Source organism: Bufo bufo, chromosome 1 (genome assembly GCF_905171765.1).
Source record: "Bufo bufo chromosome 1, aBufBuf1.1, whole genome shotgun sequence".
NCBI classification, from domain to species: domain Eukaryota; kingdom Metazoa; phylum Chordata; class Amphibia; order Anura; family Bufonidae; genus Bufo; species Bufo bufo.
In genome coordinates, this window is record NC_053389.1 from 828,797,650 (window position 1) to 828,813,232 (window position 15,583).

At 43.0% G+C, this 15,583-nt stretch overlaps 1 protein-coding gene across 1 annotated transcript; it reads left to right on the forward strand.

The window, feature by feature from the left end:
• Window positions 1–14,075: 14,075 nt before the first annotated feature.
• LOC120987284 (ubiA prenyltransferase domain-containing protein 1-like) lies at window positions 14,076–15,153 on the forward strand. Its single transcript, XM_040415862.1, has one exon. It carries the CDS (start codon window positions 14,110–14,112, stop codon window positions 15,151–15,153), a length of 1,044 nt encoding a protein of 347 aa, XP_040271796.1. The 5' UTR covers window positions 14,076–14,109.
• Window positions 15,154–15,583: the final 430 nt, after the last annotated feature.

Below are 15,583 nucleotides of genomic sequence, written 5' to 3' on the forward strand. Positions count from 1 at the left end.
ATCCGACGTCCCTCGCTCGGATCATTCAGCGTCAGGGAGAGCCGACAGTAGGCAGGGACAGATAGCGTTTTGCTGGAAATTCACAGATTTAACTCCAAAAAAACTATTAAAAGACCAAACAGTCCTCTTAAGGACTACAATGTGTGTTTGACAGCGGTGCAGCACCATTTTTTCTTTACCAGGGGTTAATTTCAGCAGTATCAGGGACAGGCGTCTTCAGGAAGGGACAGATAGTGCAGGGCTGGAAAATCGATTTTTAAGTACCCAAAAGCTTTTAAAAGACAGAAAGATTTGATATCAGTGAGATCTACAGTACGCCATCAGAAAGCAGTGTGTTTAGCAGACATTATAAAAAGGGGCTTATTCACTAGAGTGTGCCTGCTAGTGAGATATACACCGCGCCATCAGAGACATTCTTTTTCATTGGAAATTAACCTAATTTGCGCCACATCTGTATGTGCGTTCAAACCACAAACGTTATATACAGTATTCCAGCAGATAATTATTTATATTTTGGGCAAATGTAACTACAGTCAGGTCCATAAATATTGGGACATGGACACAATTCTAACATTTTTGGCTCTATACACCACCTCAATGGATTTGAAATAAAAACTGACAAGATGTGCTTTACCTGCAGACTGTCAGCTTTAATTTGAGGGTATTTACATCCAAATCAGATGAACGGTGCAGGAATTACAGCAGTTTGCATATGTGCCTCCCACTTGTTAAGGGACCAAAAGTAATGGGACAATTGTCTTCTCAGCTATTCCATGGCCAGGTGTGTGTTATTCCCTCATTATCCCAATTACAATGAGCAGATAAAAGGTCCGGAGTTCATTTCCAGTCTGCTATTTGCATTTGGAATCTGTTGCTGTCAACTCTCAAGATGAGATCCAAAGAGCTGTCACTATCAGTGAAGCAAGCCATCATTAGGCTGAAAAAACAAACCCATCAGAGAGATAGCAAAAACATTAGGCCTGGCCAAAACAACTGCTTGGAACATTCTTAAAAAGAAGGAGCTCAGCAACACCAAAAGACCCAGAAGACCACGGAAAACAACTGTGGTGGATGACCAAAGAATTCTTTCCCTGGTGAAGAAAACACCCTTCACAACAGTTGGCCAGATCAAGAACACTCTCCAGGAGGTAGGTGTATGTGTGTCAAAGTCAACCATCAGGAGAAGACTTCACCAGAGTGAATACAGAGGGTTCACCACAAGATGTAAACCATTGGTGAGCCTCAAAAACAGGAAGCCCAGATTAGAGTTTGCCAAACGACATCTAAAAAAGCTTTCACAGTTCTGGAACAACATCCTATGGACAGATGAGACCAAGATCAACTTGTACCAGAGTGATGGGAAGAGAAGAGTATGGAGAAGGAAAGGAACTGCTCATGGTCCTAAGCATACCACCTCATCAGTGAAGCATGGTGGTGGTAGTGTCATGGCGTGGGCATGTATGGCTGCCAATGGAACTGGTTCTCTTGTATTTATTGATGATGTGATTGCTGACAAAAGCAGCAGGATGAATTCTGAAGTGTTTCGGGCAATATTATCTGCTCATATTTAGCCAAATGCTTCAGAACTCATTGGACGGCGCTTCACAATGCAGATGGACAATGACCCAAAGCATACTGCAAAAGCAACTAAAGAGTTTTTTAAGGGAAAGAAGTGGAATGTTATGCAATGGCCGAGTCAATCCCCTGACCTGAATCCGATTGAGCATTTCACTTGCTGAAGACAAAACTGAAGGGAAAATGCCCCAAGAACAAGCAGGAACTGAAGACAGTTGCAGTAGAGGCCTGGCAGAGCCTCACCAGGGATGAAACCCAGCGTCTGGTGATGTCTATGCGTTCCAGACTTCACACTGTAATTGACTGCAAAGGATTTGCAACCAAGTATTAAAAAATATAAATTTGATTTATGATTATTATTCTGTCCCATTACTTTTGGTCCCTTAAAAAGTGGGAGGCAGATATGCAAACTGCTGTAATTTCTACACCGTTCACCTGATTTGGATGTAAATAACCTCAAAATAAAGCTGACAGTCTGCAGGTAAAGCACATCTTGTTTGTTTCATTTCAAATCTATTGTGGTGGTGTATAGAGCCAAAAATGTTAGAATTGTGTCGATGTCCCAATATTTATGGACCTGACTGTAGTTTTGGGCACATCTGTGTGTGCGTTTAGTCCGCCATAACATATACAAAGCTGTCGGCAGAGTCCGTACTTCCATAGGCAAACGAGGAAGGCAGACAACGGGAACGCACAGCAGTTCCAACAAAGGCAGGGCAACACTCTCCAAGGCATGGGACACTTTCATGACACCCTGCCAGCACCCTCACCCTGATGCACGGCCTAGTGTCCCAAGGAGAGAAAAATTTTGGAAGATGGTGAAGGAGTACATAGCAGACCGTGTCAGCGTCCTAAATGATCCCTCAGTGCCTTACAACTACTGGGTGTCCAAGCTGGACACGTGGCACGAACTTGCGCTCTACGCCTTGGATGTGTTGGCCTGCCCTGCCGCCAGCGTTTTGTCTGAGCGGGTATTTAGTGCTGCTGGTGGCATTATAACAGATAAGCGTATCCGCTTGTCCACTGGCAATGCTGACAGGTTGACTCTTATAAAAATGAACACGGCCTGGATTGCCCCTGACTTCTCCACTCCACCAGAGGAACGTTGAGCTAATGAGGAACAAACACGCAATTGAAATGTATGCTTTACAATGTACTCAATCCACAAGATTCAGATGCACCCTTTTCACTGAAAAAAAAGGGTATACGTTTGAATCTTGTTTTCTCCCCCTCCTCTTTCATACAGTATATGTGCCTTCACTACAATGTTTTATAGGGACGGCTCACCTGAAGGCCCTCACCTGTAATATTTTATGCGGTCTGCTCACCTGAAGGCCCTCACATATAATGTTTTAGAAGGTCAGCTCAGCAGTAGGCACTCGCCCCTAATTTTTTATAGGGTCACCAGCATGCCCTTGCTCCAAATGTTTTTGAGGGTCACCAGCAGGCCATCAATCTTAGTTTTTCAAGGTTGTGTATGATGCCCTCCTTTATGTGTAACAAAGGGTGTACTGGAGTGCCGGTTCCTTTGTAATTTTTGGCAGCCCTTTCACTTAGTGCACACGCTTTATGTGTGTAGGAGTCCCACTACCTGAACAATTGTACCACAATGTGAATGAGACCCTCTTTTATGTGATATACAGGTTGTATCGGAGCGCCACTTCCTTGTAATTTATGGCAGCTCTTGCACTTTATATACAATTGAATATACAGGAAAGAATGTTTCCTAACAATTTTTCTTCTAAAAAGTTATTTTATTTTTGGGGGGAGGCGGGGCTTTGGGCATTTTTTTGTCAGTCTGTAAAAGTGGCGTACAACATGGTTCCCAGCAGCGACATTGGAGTCCAAGATGCATCCAGACATGGCCCCACCGCTGTTCATGATCGATTTCAGAGGTGTTTCCATCACTTTCAGACCTTTTCCTATGAACCAGGCATCCTCCCCTCTTCCGAGCAGGGGGTGCCTGGTCACCTCCCTTTGACTTCCATTGTACTCATGTGCTCGGCCGAGAGCATAAATATTGCGATGTGTTTGGACAGAACACCTGAACACTTTGGTGCTCGCTAATAATTCCAGCAAATCGTTCTTTTTATTTGATACAGCCATTAACAGGGTTTATTGCAAGGAAATATTTCTAGGTCTTATTTGCCCTTGTGCGGTGCAGTTATATGTTCTAAAGCATTTTTTGTGTTATATTAGTGGGAAAGAAAAGGGATTATTAGCCGTTGTGTGGGCAAGTGTGAAAATTACAGCCCTTTTTGTCGTGTTTTAGTGGCAAAAGTAAAATATATTTGCCGGTCAGCGGTGCAGTTATATGTTCTAAAGCCCTTTTTGCCGTGTATTAGTGGTACAAAAAAGTATTTTCCGTTGTGTGGTGAAGTGATAAAATTACAGACTTTTTAGGAGTGTTTTAATTTCCTTTTTATTTATTTATTTTATCTAACAGTATGTCAGACAGAGAAGTCTATGCACAGGGGAGTGTCAGAGGACTAAATGTTTCTGGCGCAGGCAGAGGTCGCAGCAGAGTAAGGGGCCGTGGCAGCAGGGGTCACTTCGAGAGGCCTGAGCTCCCAGTGTCACCTAGCGGTCTTATCTTGACCAGCAACCCAGCGGTTATTGAATGGTTGACTCGGTCATCCACTTTGTCCCAAGTGACATCAGACACCCCCAGCCAAGAGTCGGTGGGTTCAGCAGACACCACCCTAAGTTGGCATGGCCTGGGAGCAGGCCCTGTGCCCTCACCTGTCCTCAACCTGCCTCTGTCCTTTTCTGTTCCCTCAGCCAGACAAGTATTGTATGCTGTGGGCTTAGCTCCACTATACAGTGATTACGAGCTACTAGAGGACAGTCAGCAGAGACTGGCCAGCCAAGATGTGGAGGAGACATCCACAGCTTCATCCACTAGGTGGGCAAGTAGAGATGAGGAGAGTGGGGTGGGAGCTGGTGTTGTGAGCAGTTAGGCTCCTGACCCACAGACGGTTGAGGAGGACATCAGTGATGTGCAGACAGTATCGGATGATGATGATGTAGATGATCGCACTTGGGAGTCGGGTGACGAAGGGGCTTCATTTTTTTTCTCTTTATATAATAATGTATTATTATAAAATCTGGTGTCTCCATGATAAATCTGCAGTGTGGGGGCCTGGTGTGGCTTCTACAAACTTTCAAAATAATCCTTCAGTGGGGTGAATAGATTCCGGATGACTGGGAATGGGAGCAATCATTCCACAGCATTTATGTAGAACAGGGTTCAGTAGTGGAGGTTACAGCCTGGGTAATAGAAACAATCCTATTACACCTTGCTGCACTGACTGGGGATCCAAATTGCCATTATACATCTCTGTAATTCCAGCAAACCATTCTTATTAGGGTGCAAGCGCTGTTTGATACCCCATGACTGCCCAAATAAGTGAAGTGTGCAGTGATTCGTGTCATACCGACTGACAGTATTATTTCACTACCACAGCAGACTCCCTATGCGTGTTACTGCAAGGCACAGTGTTCTACACCACTATATAGGCTCTCTGCAGCCCGGAAATAGATGTTTTTTAAAGCGACTCACCGCAAATAAATTCGGATCAAACCAAATTGTTAAAAAAAAAATGGCGAATCAAATGTTTTGAAAAATTTGCTCATCTCTAGAACAGATATACAGTATATACAGCAGTGAACTAATATATGAGGTATGAGTTATAATAGATGTAGTGTATACAGATATACAGTATATACAGCTGTGGGTACACGCACGGTTGACGGTGTTAACATACAGGGAGATTTATAAAAATATAGGGGCACATTTAGTAAGACCGGAGTTTTTGTCTCTACATAACTTCGGTGCATACACCGACGATCTAAATGTAAGACATCTTCCAAAGTGTGTAAATGTAAGACTGCTTCCAAAGTGTCTAATTGTAAGACAGCTTCCAAAGTGTCTAATGTAAGACTGCTTCCAAAGTGTTTAATTGTAAGACTGCTTCCAAAGTGTGTAAATGTAAGAGAGCTTCCAAAGTGTGTAAATGTAAGACTGCTTCCAAAGTGTCTAATTGTAAGACAGCTTCCAAAGTGTGTAAATGTAAGAGAGCATCCAAAGTGTGTAAATGTAAGACTGCTTCCAAAGTGTCTAAATGTAAGACAGCTTCCAAAGTGTGTAAATGTAAGACAGCTTCCAAAGTGTGTAAATGTAAGACTGCTTCCAAAGTGTCTAATGTAAGACAGCTTCCAAAGTGTCTAATGTAAGACAGCTTCCAAAATGTCTAATTGTAAGACAGCTTCCAAAGTGTGTAAATGTAAGACAGCTTCCAAAGTGTCTAAGTGTAAGACAGCTTCCAATGTGTCTAAATGTAAGACAGCTGGGGGCGGAGCTAACACCTGACTGTGATGGCAGCTTAGTCGTGTGAGCTCCGTACTAGATTCCTCACAACGCCAGCTAACGCAAGCTATTTACCGGAGAAATGGTCAAGATAGGACAGCCAAGGTCGGGTGAGTCCTCTAACTCCAACAGAACGGCTAATGTGGGAGGAGATATGGATAAATTTATCCAGAAAGCAGCCGCCACTGTCGAGGCAAGGGAGCCCAAGATGGCGCCGACTCCCGCGCCTAAGGCCAGTGACCGCTCCACTGATCTCTCGGAAGGAGAATCAGATACTGAGGAAACACTCAGCAAGTCGGCTCTCCAGATCACCCGCCGTTTCTTGAAACAAACCCTCAGCAGAGCCATGGAGCCGATCCTGAGTGAACTCTCGGCGCTTCGCCATGACGTGCTTCATGTGGGCGACAGAGTTTCACTAGAAACGCATCAAACTGCGATTATTGCTCACCAAAATGCCACTGCATCCTCCCTGCAGAAATGCCATACTCATCTCAATAATCTCCAGAATGCTTTGGAGGATCAGGAGACCGAGGGCGCTGAAATAACCTTAGGTTCAGAGGATTACCTGAATCAATTCAAGCTATGGACATCTCTGCCACTGTGCAAGAGCTGTGCAAATCAATACTGGGCCCAGATAGACAGGCTGATATCGTCATCGAGCGCCCACAGGGCCTTGAGGCCGAAACCCAAACCCTCTGAACCACCCAGAGATATAATATGCCGATTCCTCAATTTCCAAGACAAAGCAGCAATACTGGAGGCTGCCAGGAACCAGGAGAATCTTACATACAAAGACTCGCCAATTTCGGTTTTCCAGGATTTAGCTCCTTCTACACTTAGAAAACGTCGATCCCTAAAGCCTCTGACCGACTGGCTTCGGTCGAACAAGATCTTATACCGGTGGACATTCCCATTCGGGCTTACCTTTGCCCACGCAGGACGTTGGCTCTCTATTTCTACATACACTGACCTTGCTGGCGTGTTCGCCCATCTGCAGATCCCGCCTATGGAGATGGAGAATTGGGAGCTCTATCAAGATATCCTGGATCTTCCAGACCTACCCGTGATCGTTCCATTTGAACAGCAACGCACTCCAAAATCGCAGAAGGCGAAAAGAAGGAACATTCAGTTTACCCCATAGGTTTTGAATCAGTGCTGTTCTCTGATATCATGCATGTCAGGAAGTTATTTGAGCTGATTCACCTCTAAATTCACTTTCACAGTATTAATCATTTCTCTCATTCCTTACCTCAATCCCTTTCCTTTCTTTCACGCTCATCCCTCTGTCTGTTCCTCATACAAACCTAAAAGGGTTCACTCTTCTATGGTTTTTCTGACCTCTCTCCTTCTTATGATAGCCTCTCCTCAGAGGCCCATGCTGGTGCTGTGGGGATCGTAACTGGGTTGATTAACCATTTCCCCCCTTACGACCCTCACTATACTCAATGTTTTGAACCTCTTTGGCGGGTCTATTCTGTTATTCGTTCATACTAGTGTTTTATACGTTTTTGTTTTTGTTATGTTCAAGGTACATAACCCATATTCATCCAAGAAACAAAGAAGACCGGGGGTTTCTCTGACATCCAATCCGCTTTGCCTGAAAAACCAGAGTCCACATGGGCGTGATGTGTCTCTCTGGGAGGGGGAGACGCTCCAGCTAAGTAAACATCATTGTATTAGAAGACATGGCTGATTTATCTTTTGCGTCTTACAATGTGAGAGGCTTCAACTCTCCTTCTAAAAGGAGTCAGATCTTTACATTGTTGCGCAAATCAGGAGCCAGTGTCCTTCTCCTACAGGAGACACATTTCAAATTCAACCAATACTCCAATTTATCCTTCGCTCACTTTTCCCAGTGGTTTCACTGTGGTGGAAATTCATCTGCGTCTGGGGGAGTGAGCATTGGATTCCGGAGGAATGTCCCGTTCAAATTTATCTCACACACATTGGATGTTGAGGGGATATATTATGGTCAAGGGCAGTATAGGCCCTCAAGTATACACTATTATAAACCTTTATGCACCTAACTCTGGTCAGTCCAGGTGGTTTTCTGCAATCTTCCCAATTATTGAGGGGTTTGCAGAGGGCTTAGTGGTACTGGGTGGAGACTTAAAATCTACATTAAACCCACAACTTGACTCATCCACCCTAAGATCTGCCCTATCTACCAATGCTTTGCGCGGAATAAGGGAAGGTCTATGGAACCTACATCTTATTGATGTATGGCACATGCTCCACCCTAATCTAAGGGATTACAGTTTCTTTTCCCACGTCCATGGGTCGTATCAAAGACTGGACTATTTATTTATATCCAAGTCACACTTACAACTATGCCAAGAAGCATCAATAGGTTCTATACACCTATCTGACCACGCCCCTATATTCCTGAAGGTTTCTGCTCCAGTCTCAACCACAAACAAATTTAGATGGTGTCTGAACGAATCTCTTTTAGGGGACAAAACATCCAGTGAAATAATATCAGAAATGTTAAAAGAATATTTTACTCTCAACACTAATCCTGAAACATCGGACTTATCCTTATGGGACGCCCACAAACCATTTTTTAGAGGGCACTTTATTAGCCTGGGTTCTTTCCTTAAAAAAGAGAGGGGTAAAAAATTAGATGCCTTATGCCAAAAAATTAAAACATTAGAATCCCTGCATAAACGTTCTCTCTCAGATTCCCATCTACAGGAACTTTCTAACCATAGAGCAGAAATAAAAACACTACTCCAACACTCTTCCACGAAATACTTTCTGAACTCACAACATAAATGTTTTGCCCATGGAGACAAAGCTTCAAAATTTATGATGCGTAGGATTAAAAAAAGAAAAGCTGCAAATTATATACACCAAATTGACTCCCCCCCAGGGCACTCCACTATACTCCGCTAAGTTGATTGCTTCCCGCTTCAAGGAATTTTACGAATCTTTATATAATATACCCCCCTCACTAACTCCAGAATCACATTCCACACTAACTTCATCCTTTTTAGATACGCTGGATCTCCCTTCTCTCTCTCCAGATATCCAACAGCAGTTATCCTCCCCATTTACTTTGACAGAACTATCAACAGCACTAAAGCAAGCACCACCTAGTAAAAGTCCGGGCCCAGACGGTTTAACTGTCTCATACTATAAAACTTACCAACAAATCCTACTCCCCCATTTACTTTCAGTTTGTAACTCGACCCTACAAGGGAACCAGCTCTCAAAAGACATGACAATAGCTCACATAATGTTAATCCCAAAAGAAGGCAAAGACCCCAATCACTGTGCTAACTATAGACCCATTTCACTCCTCAATATTGATCTCAAGCTACTGGCAAAGATGTTGGCAAATCGCCTGGCTACGGTTCTCCCGTCATTGGTGCAGGGGGACCAGGTGGGCTTTGTCCGTGGAAGGGAAGGGAGAGATAATACTTCTAGAGTTCTGAATATTACATACTATGCAGCCCTCCGATCCAAACCTCTACTTCTGCTCAGTACAGATGCGGAAAAAGCATTTGATAGGATTAATTGGTCCTACCTAAACCTGGTCATGAGGGGATTTGGCCTACCTGGTCCCTTTGTACAAGCCACCTTTGCCATGTATCACCAGGCGTCAGCCTCGATTCTAGTAAATGGAGACTTATCAGACCCCTTTAACATAAGGAATGGTACCCGCCAAGGCTGCCCCTTGTCACCCTTACTTTTTGTTTTAGCCCTTGAACCTCTTCTAACCTGTCTGAGAACAGACCCACTAATAAAGGGGATAGTCCTGGGGGGTCGAGAACATAAACTTGCTGCTTTTGCAGATGACATCATGATCATGACTACAAATCCGGAAATATCCCTGGCAGCGATCCAACAACATTTAGATAACTATAGCACCTTCTCCAATTTTAAAATCAACAAACAAAAATCGCTTATCATATGCTTTAGTATCCCCCAAAAAATGCAGACTCGCTTAAAGGTCAACTCAGCTTTCGACTGGTCATCCCCATTCCTCACTTACTTAGGAATAAAGAATAGTCCCAATATAACTGATCTCTTTGACCTTAATTACTTACCTCTTTTGCAATCCATCTCCTCAAGTTTAAATAGCTTAAATACTCATATTATATCATGGTTTGGAAGGAAAAACCTCCTTATGTCCTTGGTTATTCCACACCTCACTTATTTACAGCAGCTCCTTCCCATACATGTACCTAAGACATACTATACTTCCCTTAGAAAACTATTCCGTAAATTTCTGTGGCATGATAAAAAAAACTGAATTTCATATGATACATTATCTCGCCCCAAAAGATCCGGAGGGATGGCTCTTCCTGACCCCGAACTTTATGGAAAGGCTGTCCTAATGTCCAGAGTAGTGGAATGGCTTAGGACAGCGAACCCTAAACCATGGGTAGCTATGGAGCAGGAGCTTTTGGGAAAACCACTTCGTTCCATACTACTGGGTAACTCCTGTCATATAAATATACCTTCTTCACCATACCCAATTATCCAGGCCACATTGAAGGCATGGAAATGGTTCCAAACTACCCACTGCTCAATACCCTTTCCATCCCCCCTTCTGTCCTTGAGAGATATCTTGGGTACTGCTCTCCCTACGGTATATGAGTGTACCCCTAGATCAATGAGAGACTCAGACATACCAGTCTCTTCCCTCTTTAACTCGGAGGGTCAGGTACTACCCATTTCAGAGCTCCGAAACTTGCTTACTCCCCATCACCTGCATATATCTCTAATATCGTATCTCCATTCATACTTATCTCAACACACCTCTAGAGGTGACTTTTTCCGACCCTTAGTTTGGATTGAGGCCCTCATCAAGAACCTCAGTCCAACAAAAAAACTTATCTCCCAACTTTTCCATAGACTGAACTCACCCCCTCTACTTGTCAAACCCGCCCACATTTGCCATTGGGAAAAAGATTTGGGACGAACCTTTCCCCATGATAGGTTACCAGATATCTTTCTGAACCCTCATACAGCATCCAGATGTGTTCATATTCAGGAAAACGGATATAAACTATTAACCAGATGGTATAAAACCCCAGATATCACCTGCCATTTTTCTGATTCAGCGTCAGATAGATGTTGGAGGTGTCTAGGTGACAGAGGCACCTTTTTTCATATATGGTGGGAATGCCACCTTAGTGAAGGAATGGTGGAAGGAAATATTTCGCTTAAGTAACCTAATTTGCCGAACTTCAGTGCCAATGTCACCTCTCAAAGCTCTACTCAGCTATTATGAATCGAACGAGTCAAATGACTCCCACCCCCCCCCCTTCTTATTTAGACAGTTGCTTATAGCAGCTCGTCTATTGGTCCCAAAATACTGGTTATTAACCACTCTCCCATCCACAGAACAGTGGAAACTGAAGGTAGATCAACTTTACCGCTTTGAGGAACTTTTCACATGGGAGGCTAGGAATCATCAGAAATTTGTAAAACAATGGCGGGGGTGGAGGGAATTTAGATTCACTAGTAGTCATTCTCCTTCTACATAATCCAAAGTTTGATCAGGTCACAACTAAACACATTCTTTCTTTCCATTTCTTTTTTTGTTGGCCTCGCTGTAGATATATTGGGAGAACATAATTCCTGCTTAGCCTATTTTAACCCATGCTTAGCTTATCTTAACAAGGTTTAGATAACTAAAAGATGCTTAACCCTTATATGCCCACATTTGTGGACCTCTTATCCGTATTGCTTTATACTTGGAACTTCATGGCATCAACTATGTACTGTATGTCCACCTTTGAATGCGTCATGTTAGACGCCTTGCTTCTTATTTATGTACCGTGTATTGTTTTCTTTATTTGAAAATAAAAAATTTAAATATAAAAAAAAAAATATAATGTAAGACAGCTTCCAAAGTGTCTAAATGTAAGACAGCTTTCACAGTGTCTAATGTAAGACACATTCCAAAGTGTCTAAATGTAAGACAGCTTCCAAAGTGTCTAAATGTAAGACAGCTTCCAAACTGTCTAAATATAAGACAGCATCAAAAGTTTGTAAATGTAAGACAGCTACCAAAGTGTCTAAATGTAAGACAGCTTCCAAAGTGTCTAAATTTAAGACAGCTTCCAAAGTGTCTAATGTAAGACAGCTTCCAAAGTGTCTAAATGTAAGACTGCTTCCAAAGTGTGTAATGTAAGACAGCTTCCAAAGTGTCTAAATGTAAGACAGCTTCCAAAGTTTCTAAATGTAAGACAGCTTCCAAAGTGTCTAAATGTAAGACAGCTTCTAAAGTGTCTAATGTAAGACAGCTTTCAAAGTGTCTAAATGTAAGACAGCTTCCAAAGTGTCTAATGTAAGACAGCTTCCAAAATGTCTAATTTAAGACAGCTTCCAAAGTGTGTAAATGTAAGACAGCTTCCAAAGTGTCTAATGTAAGACAGCTCCAAAGTGTCTAAATTAAAGACAGCTTCCAAAGTGTCTAATGTAAGACAGCTTCCAAAGTGTCTAAATGTAAGACAGCTTCCAAAGTGTCTAAATGTAATACAGCTTCCAAAGTGTCTAAATGTAAGACAGCTTCCAAAATGTCTAATTTAAGACAGCTTCCAAAGTGTCTAAATGTAAGACAGCTTCCAAAGTGTGTAAATGTAAGACAGCTTCCAAAGTGTCTAATGTAAGACAGCTTCCAAAGTGTCTAAATTAAAGACAGCTTCCAAAGTGTCTAATGTAAGACAGCTTCCAAAGTGTCTAAATGTAAGACAGCTTCCAAAGTGTCTAAATGTAATACAGCTTCCAAAGTGTCTAAATGTAAGACAGCTTCCAAAATGTCTAATTTAAGACAGCTTCCAAAGTGTCTAAATGTAAGACAGCTTCCAAAGTGTCTAATGTAAGACAGCTTCCAAAGTGTCTAAATTAAAGACAGCTTCCAAAGTGTCTAATGTAAGACAGCTTCCAAAGTGTCTAAATGTAAGACAGCTTCCAAAGTGTCTAAATGTAAGACAGCTTCCAAAGTGTCTAAATGTAAGACAGCATCCAAAATGTCTAATTTAAGACAGCTTCCAAAGTGTCTAAATGTAAGACAGCTTCCAAAGTGTCTAAATGTAAGACAGCTTCCAAAGTGTCTAAATGTAAGACAGCTTCCAAAGCGTCTAATGTAAGACAGCTTCCAAAGCGTCTAATGTAAGACAACTTCCAAAGTGTCTAAATGTAAGACAGCTTCCAAAGTGTCTAAATGTAAGACAGCTTCCAAAGTGTGTAAATGTAAGACAGCTTCCAAAGCGTCTAATGTAAGACAGCTTCCAAAGCGTCTAATGTAAGACAACTTCCAAAGTGTCTAAATGTAAGACAGCTTCCAAAGAGTCTAAATGTAAGACAGCTTCCAAAGTGTCTAAATGTAAGACAGCTTTCACAGAGTCTAAATGTAAGACAGCTTCCAAAGTGTCTAATTGTAAGACAGCTTCCAAAGTGTCTAAATGTAAGACTGCTTCCAAAGTGTCTAAATGTAAGACAGCTTCCAAAGTGTGTAAATGTAAGACAGCTTCCAAAGTGTCTAAATGTAAGACAGCTTCTAAAGTGTCTAAATGTAAGACAGCTTCCAAAGTGTCTAAATGTAAGACAGCTTCCAAAGTGTCTAAATGTAAGACAGCTTCCAAAGTGTCTAAATGTAAGACTGCTTCCAAAGTGTGTAAATGTAAGACAGCTTCCAAAGTGTCTAAATGTAAGACAGCTTCCAAAGTGTGTAAATGTAAGACAGCTTCAAAAGTGTCTAAATGTAAGACAGCTTCCAAAGTGTCTAAATGTAAGACAGCTTCCAAAGTGTCTAAATGTAAGACAGCTTCGAAAGTGTCGAAATGTAAGACAGCTTCCAAAGTGTCGAAATGTAAGACAGCTTCCACAGTGTGTAAATGTAAGACAGCTTCCACAGTGTGTAAATGTAAGACAGCTTCCAAAGTGTCTAAATGTAAGACAGCTTCCAAAGTGTCTAAATGTAAGACAGCTTCCAAAGTGTCTAAATGTAAGACTGCTTCCAAACTGTGTAAATGTAAGACAGCTTTCAAAGTGTCTAAATGTAAGACAGCTTCCAAAGTGTCAAAATGTAAGACAGCTGGGACTGGTTTCAGGGTTACACATCAAGATGGCGGCGCGCATTAGAGCCTGTCCGAGTTGGCTGTACACGGAGCAGTAGAGTCCCACATTCCTCTCATTAAACCGGGACCATGAAGTCTGATAATGGTGTCAATAACGTTAGCATCAGCACTGAGGTCTTCAATGAAGTTGGCTTCGGCGACCAGCAAGAAGATCCTCCCACCTTCACGAATGGCATCAACCAACCTCTTACTGAACAAGCTGTGCCAAAATTAGTTGGCTGGAAGCAGAAATGTGCCAGCTATGTCCTGGCCTTGCGTCCCTGGAGCTTCAGCGCCTCCCTAACCCCTGTGGCATTAGGCAGTGCCCTCGCTTACCGCTCAGACGGCTCTCTGGACCTTGTGGTGTTCCTGATATGCGCTGTGGCCGTCCTAGCCGTGCACGGGGCCGGGAACTTAGTGAACACTTACTACGACTTCTCTAAAGGCATCGACCACAAGAAAAGTAACGACAGGACTCTGGTTGACCAGATCTTGAAGCCGCAGGACGTGGTCCGTTTCGGGGTTCTCCTCTACACTCTGGGATGTGTATGCGCTGGCTGCTTGTATTTCCTGTCTAAGCTGAGGCTGGAACACATGGCGCTTATATATTTCGGAGGGTTGTCCAGTTCATTCCTCTATACTGGAGGAATTGGATTTAAGTACGTGGCTCTGGGAGACTTGGTGATCCTCATAACATTCGGGCCCCTGGCAGTCATGTTTGCTCACGCAGTGCAGGTCGGTTACCTGTCCATCACTCCTTTGCTGTATGCGGTGCCGCTGGCTCTGATCACAGAAGCTATCTTACACAGCAACAACACCCGGGACATGGACTCAGACCGTCAGGCTGGCATAGTGACCCTGGCCATTCTCATCGGCCCCATGCTGTCTTACATGCTCTACAACCTGCTCGTCTTCCTCCCGTATGTCATCTTCTGCATTCTGGCCACCCGCTACACCATCAGTATGGCCTTGCCCCTCCTCACCATCCCCTTGGCATTTTCTCTGGAGAGACAGTTTAGAAGCCAGAACTTCACCAGGCTCCCGCAAAGAACGGCCAAACTCAACCTATTTGTTGGGCTCTTTTATGTGTTTGGCATCATCTTGGCACCATCCTGGACCCTCCCTAAACTCTAGTAAAGATACAGAATTTGTGAACTAGAGCAGAGAACCTAAAATTGCACTTGTGGGTGTTGGTCCGTGGGATACCTACACATTTTGTGTTTGAGCAAGGACCTCAGGGATGAGTCTCCAGTTAACTTCTGCACTATCCCCCCATTCTGACATTACCATATGGGGTTATAAGAGACAACAGACAAGCCCGACATCCTCATTGTGATCCTAAGACTCATTCGTGTCAGAGCTGCTGCGTTTCAGTAAGCCGCATGTAATTCTGTATGACTTCATGTTATGACCTTTAAGCTTGGAACATAATCAACTAACCCTTCCCACTAAAAAAAAAAAAAAAAAATGTAAGACAGCTTCCAAAGTGTGTAAATGTAAGACAGCTTCCAAAGTGTGTAAATGTAAGACAGCTTCCAAAGTGTCTAAATGTAAGACAGCTTCC

Coding starts and splice junctions, on each gene's coding strand:
- LOC120987284 (XM_040415862.1), top strand. CDS start 14,110: ATGAAGTCTGATAATGGTGTCAATAACGTTAGCATCAGCACTGAGGTC.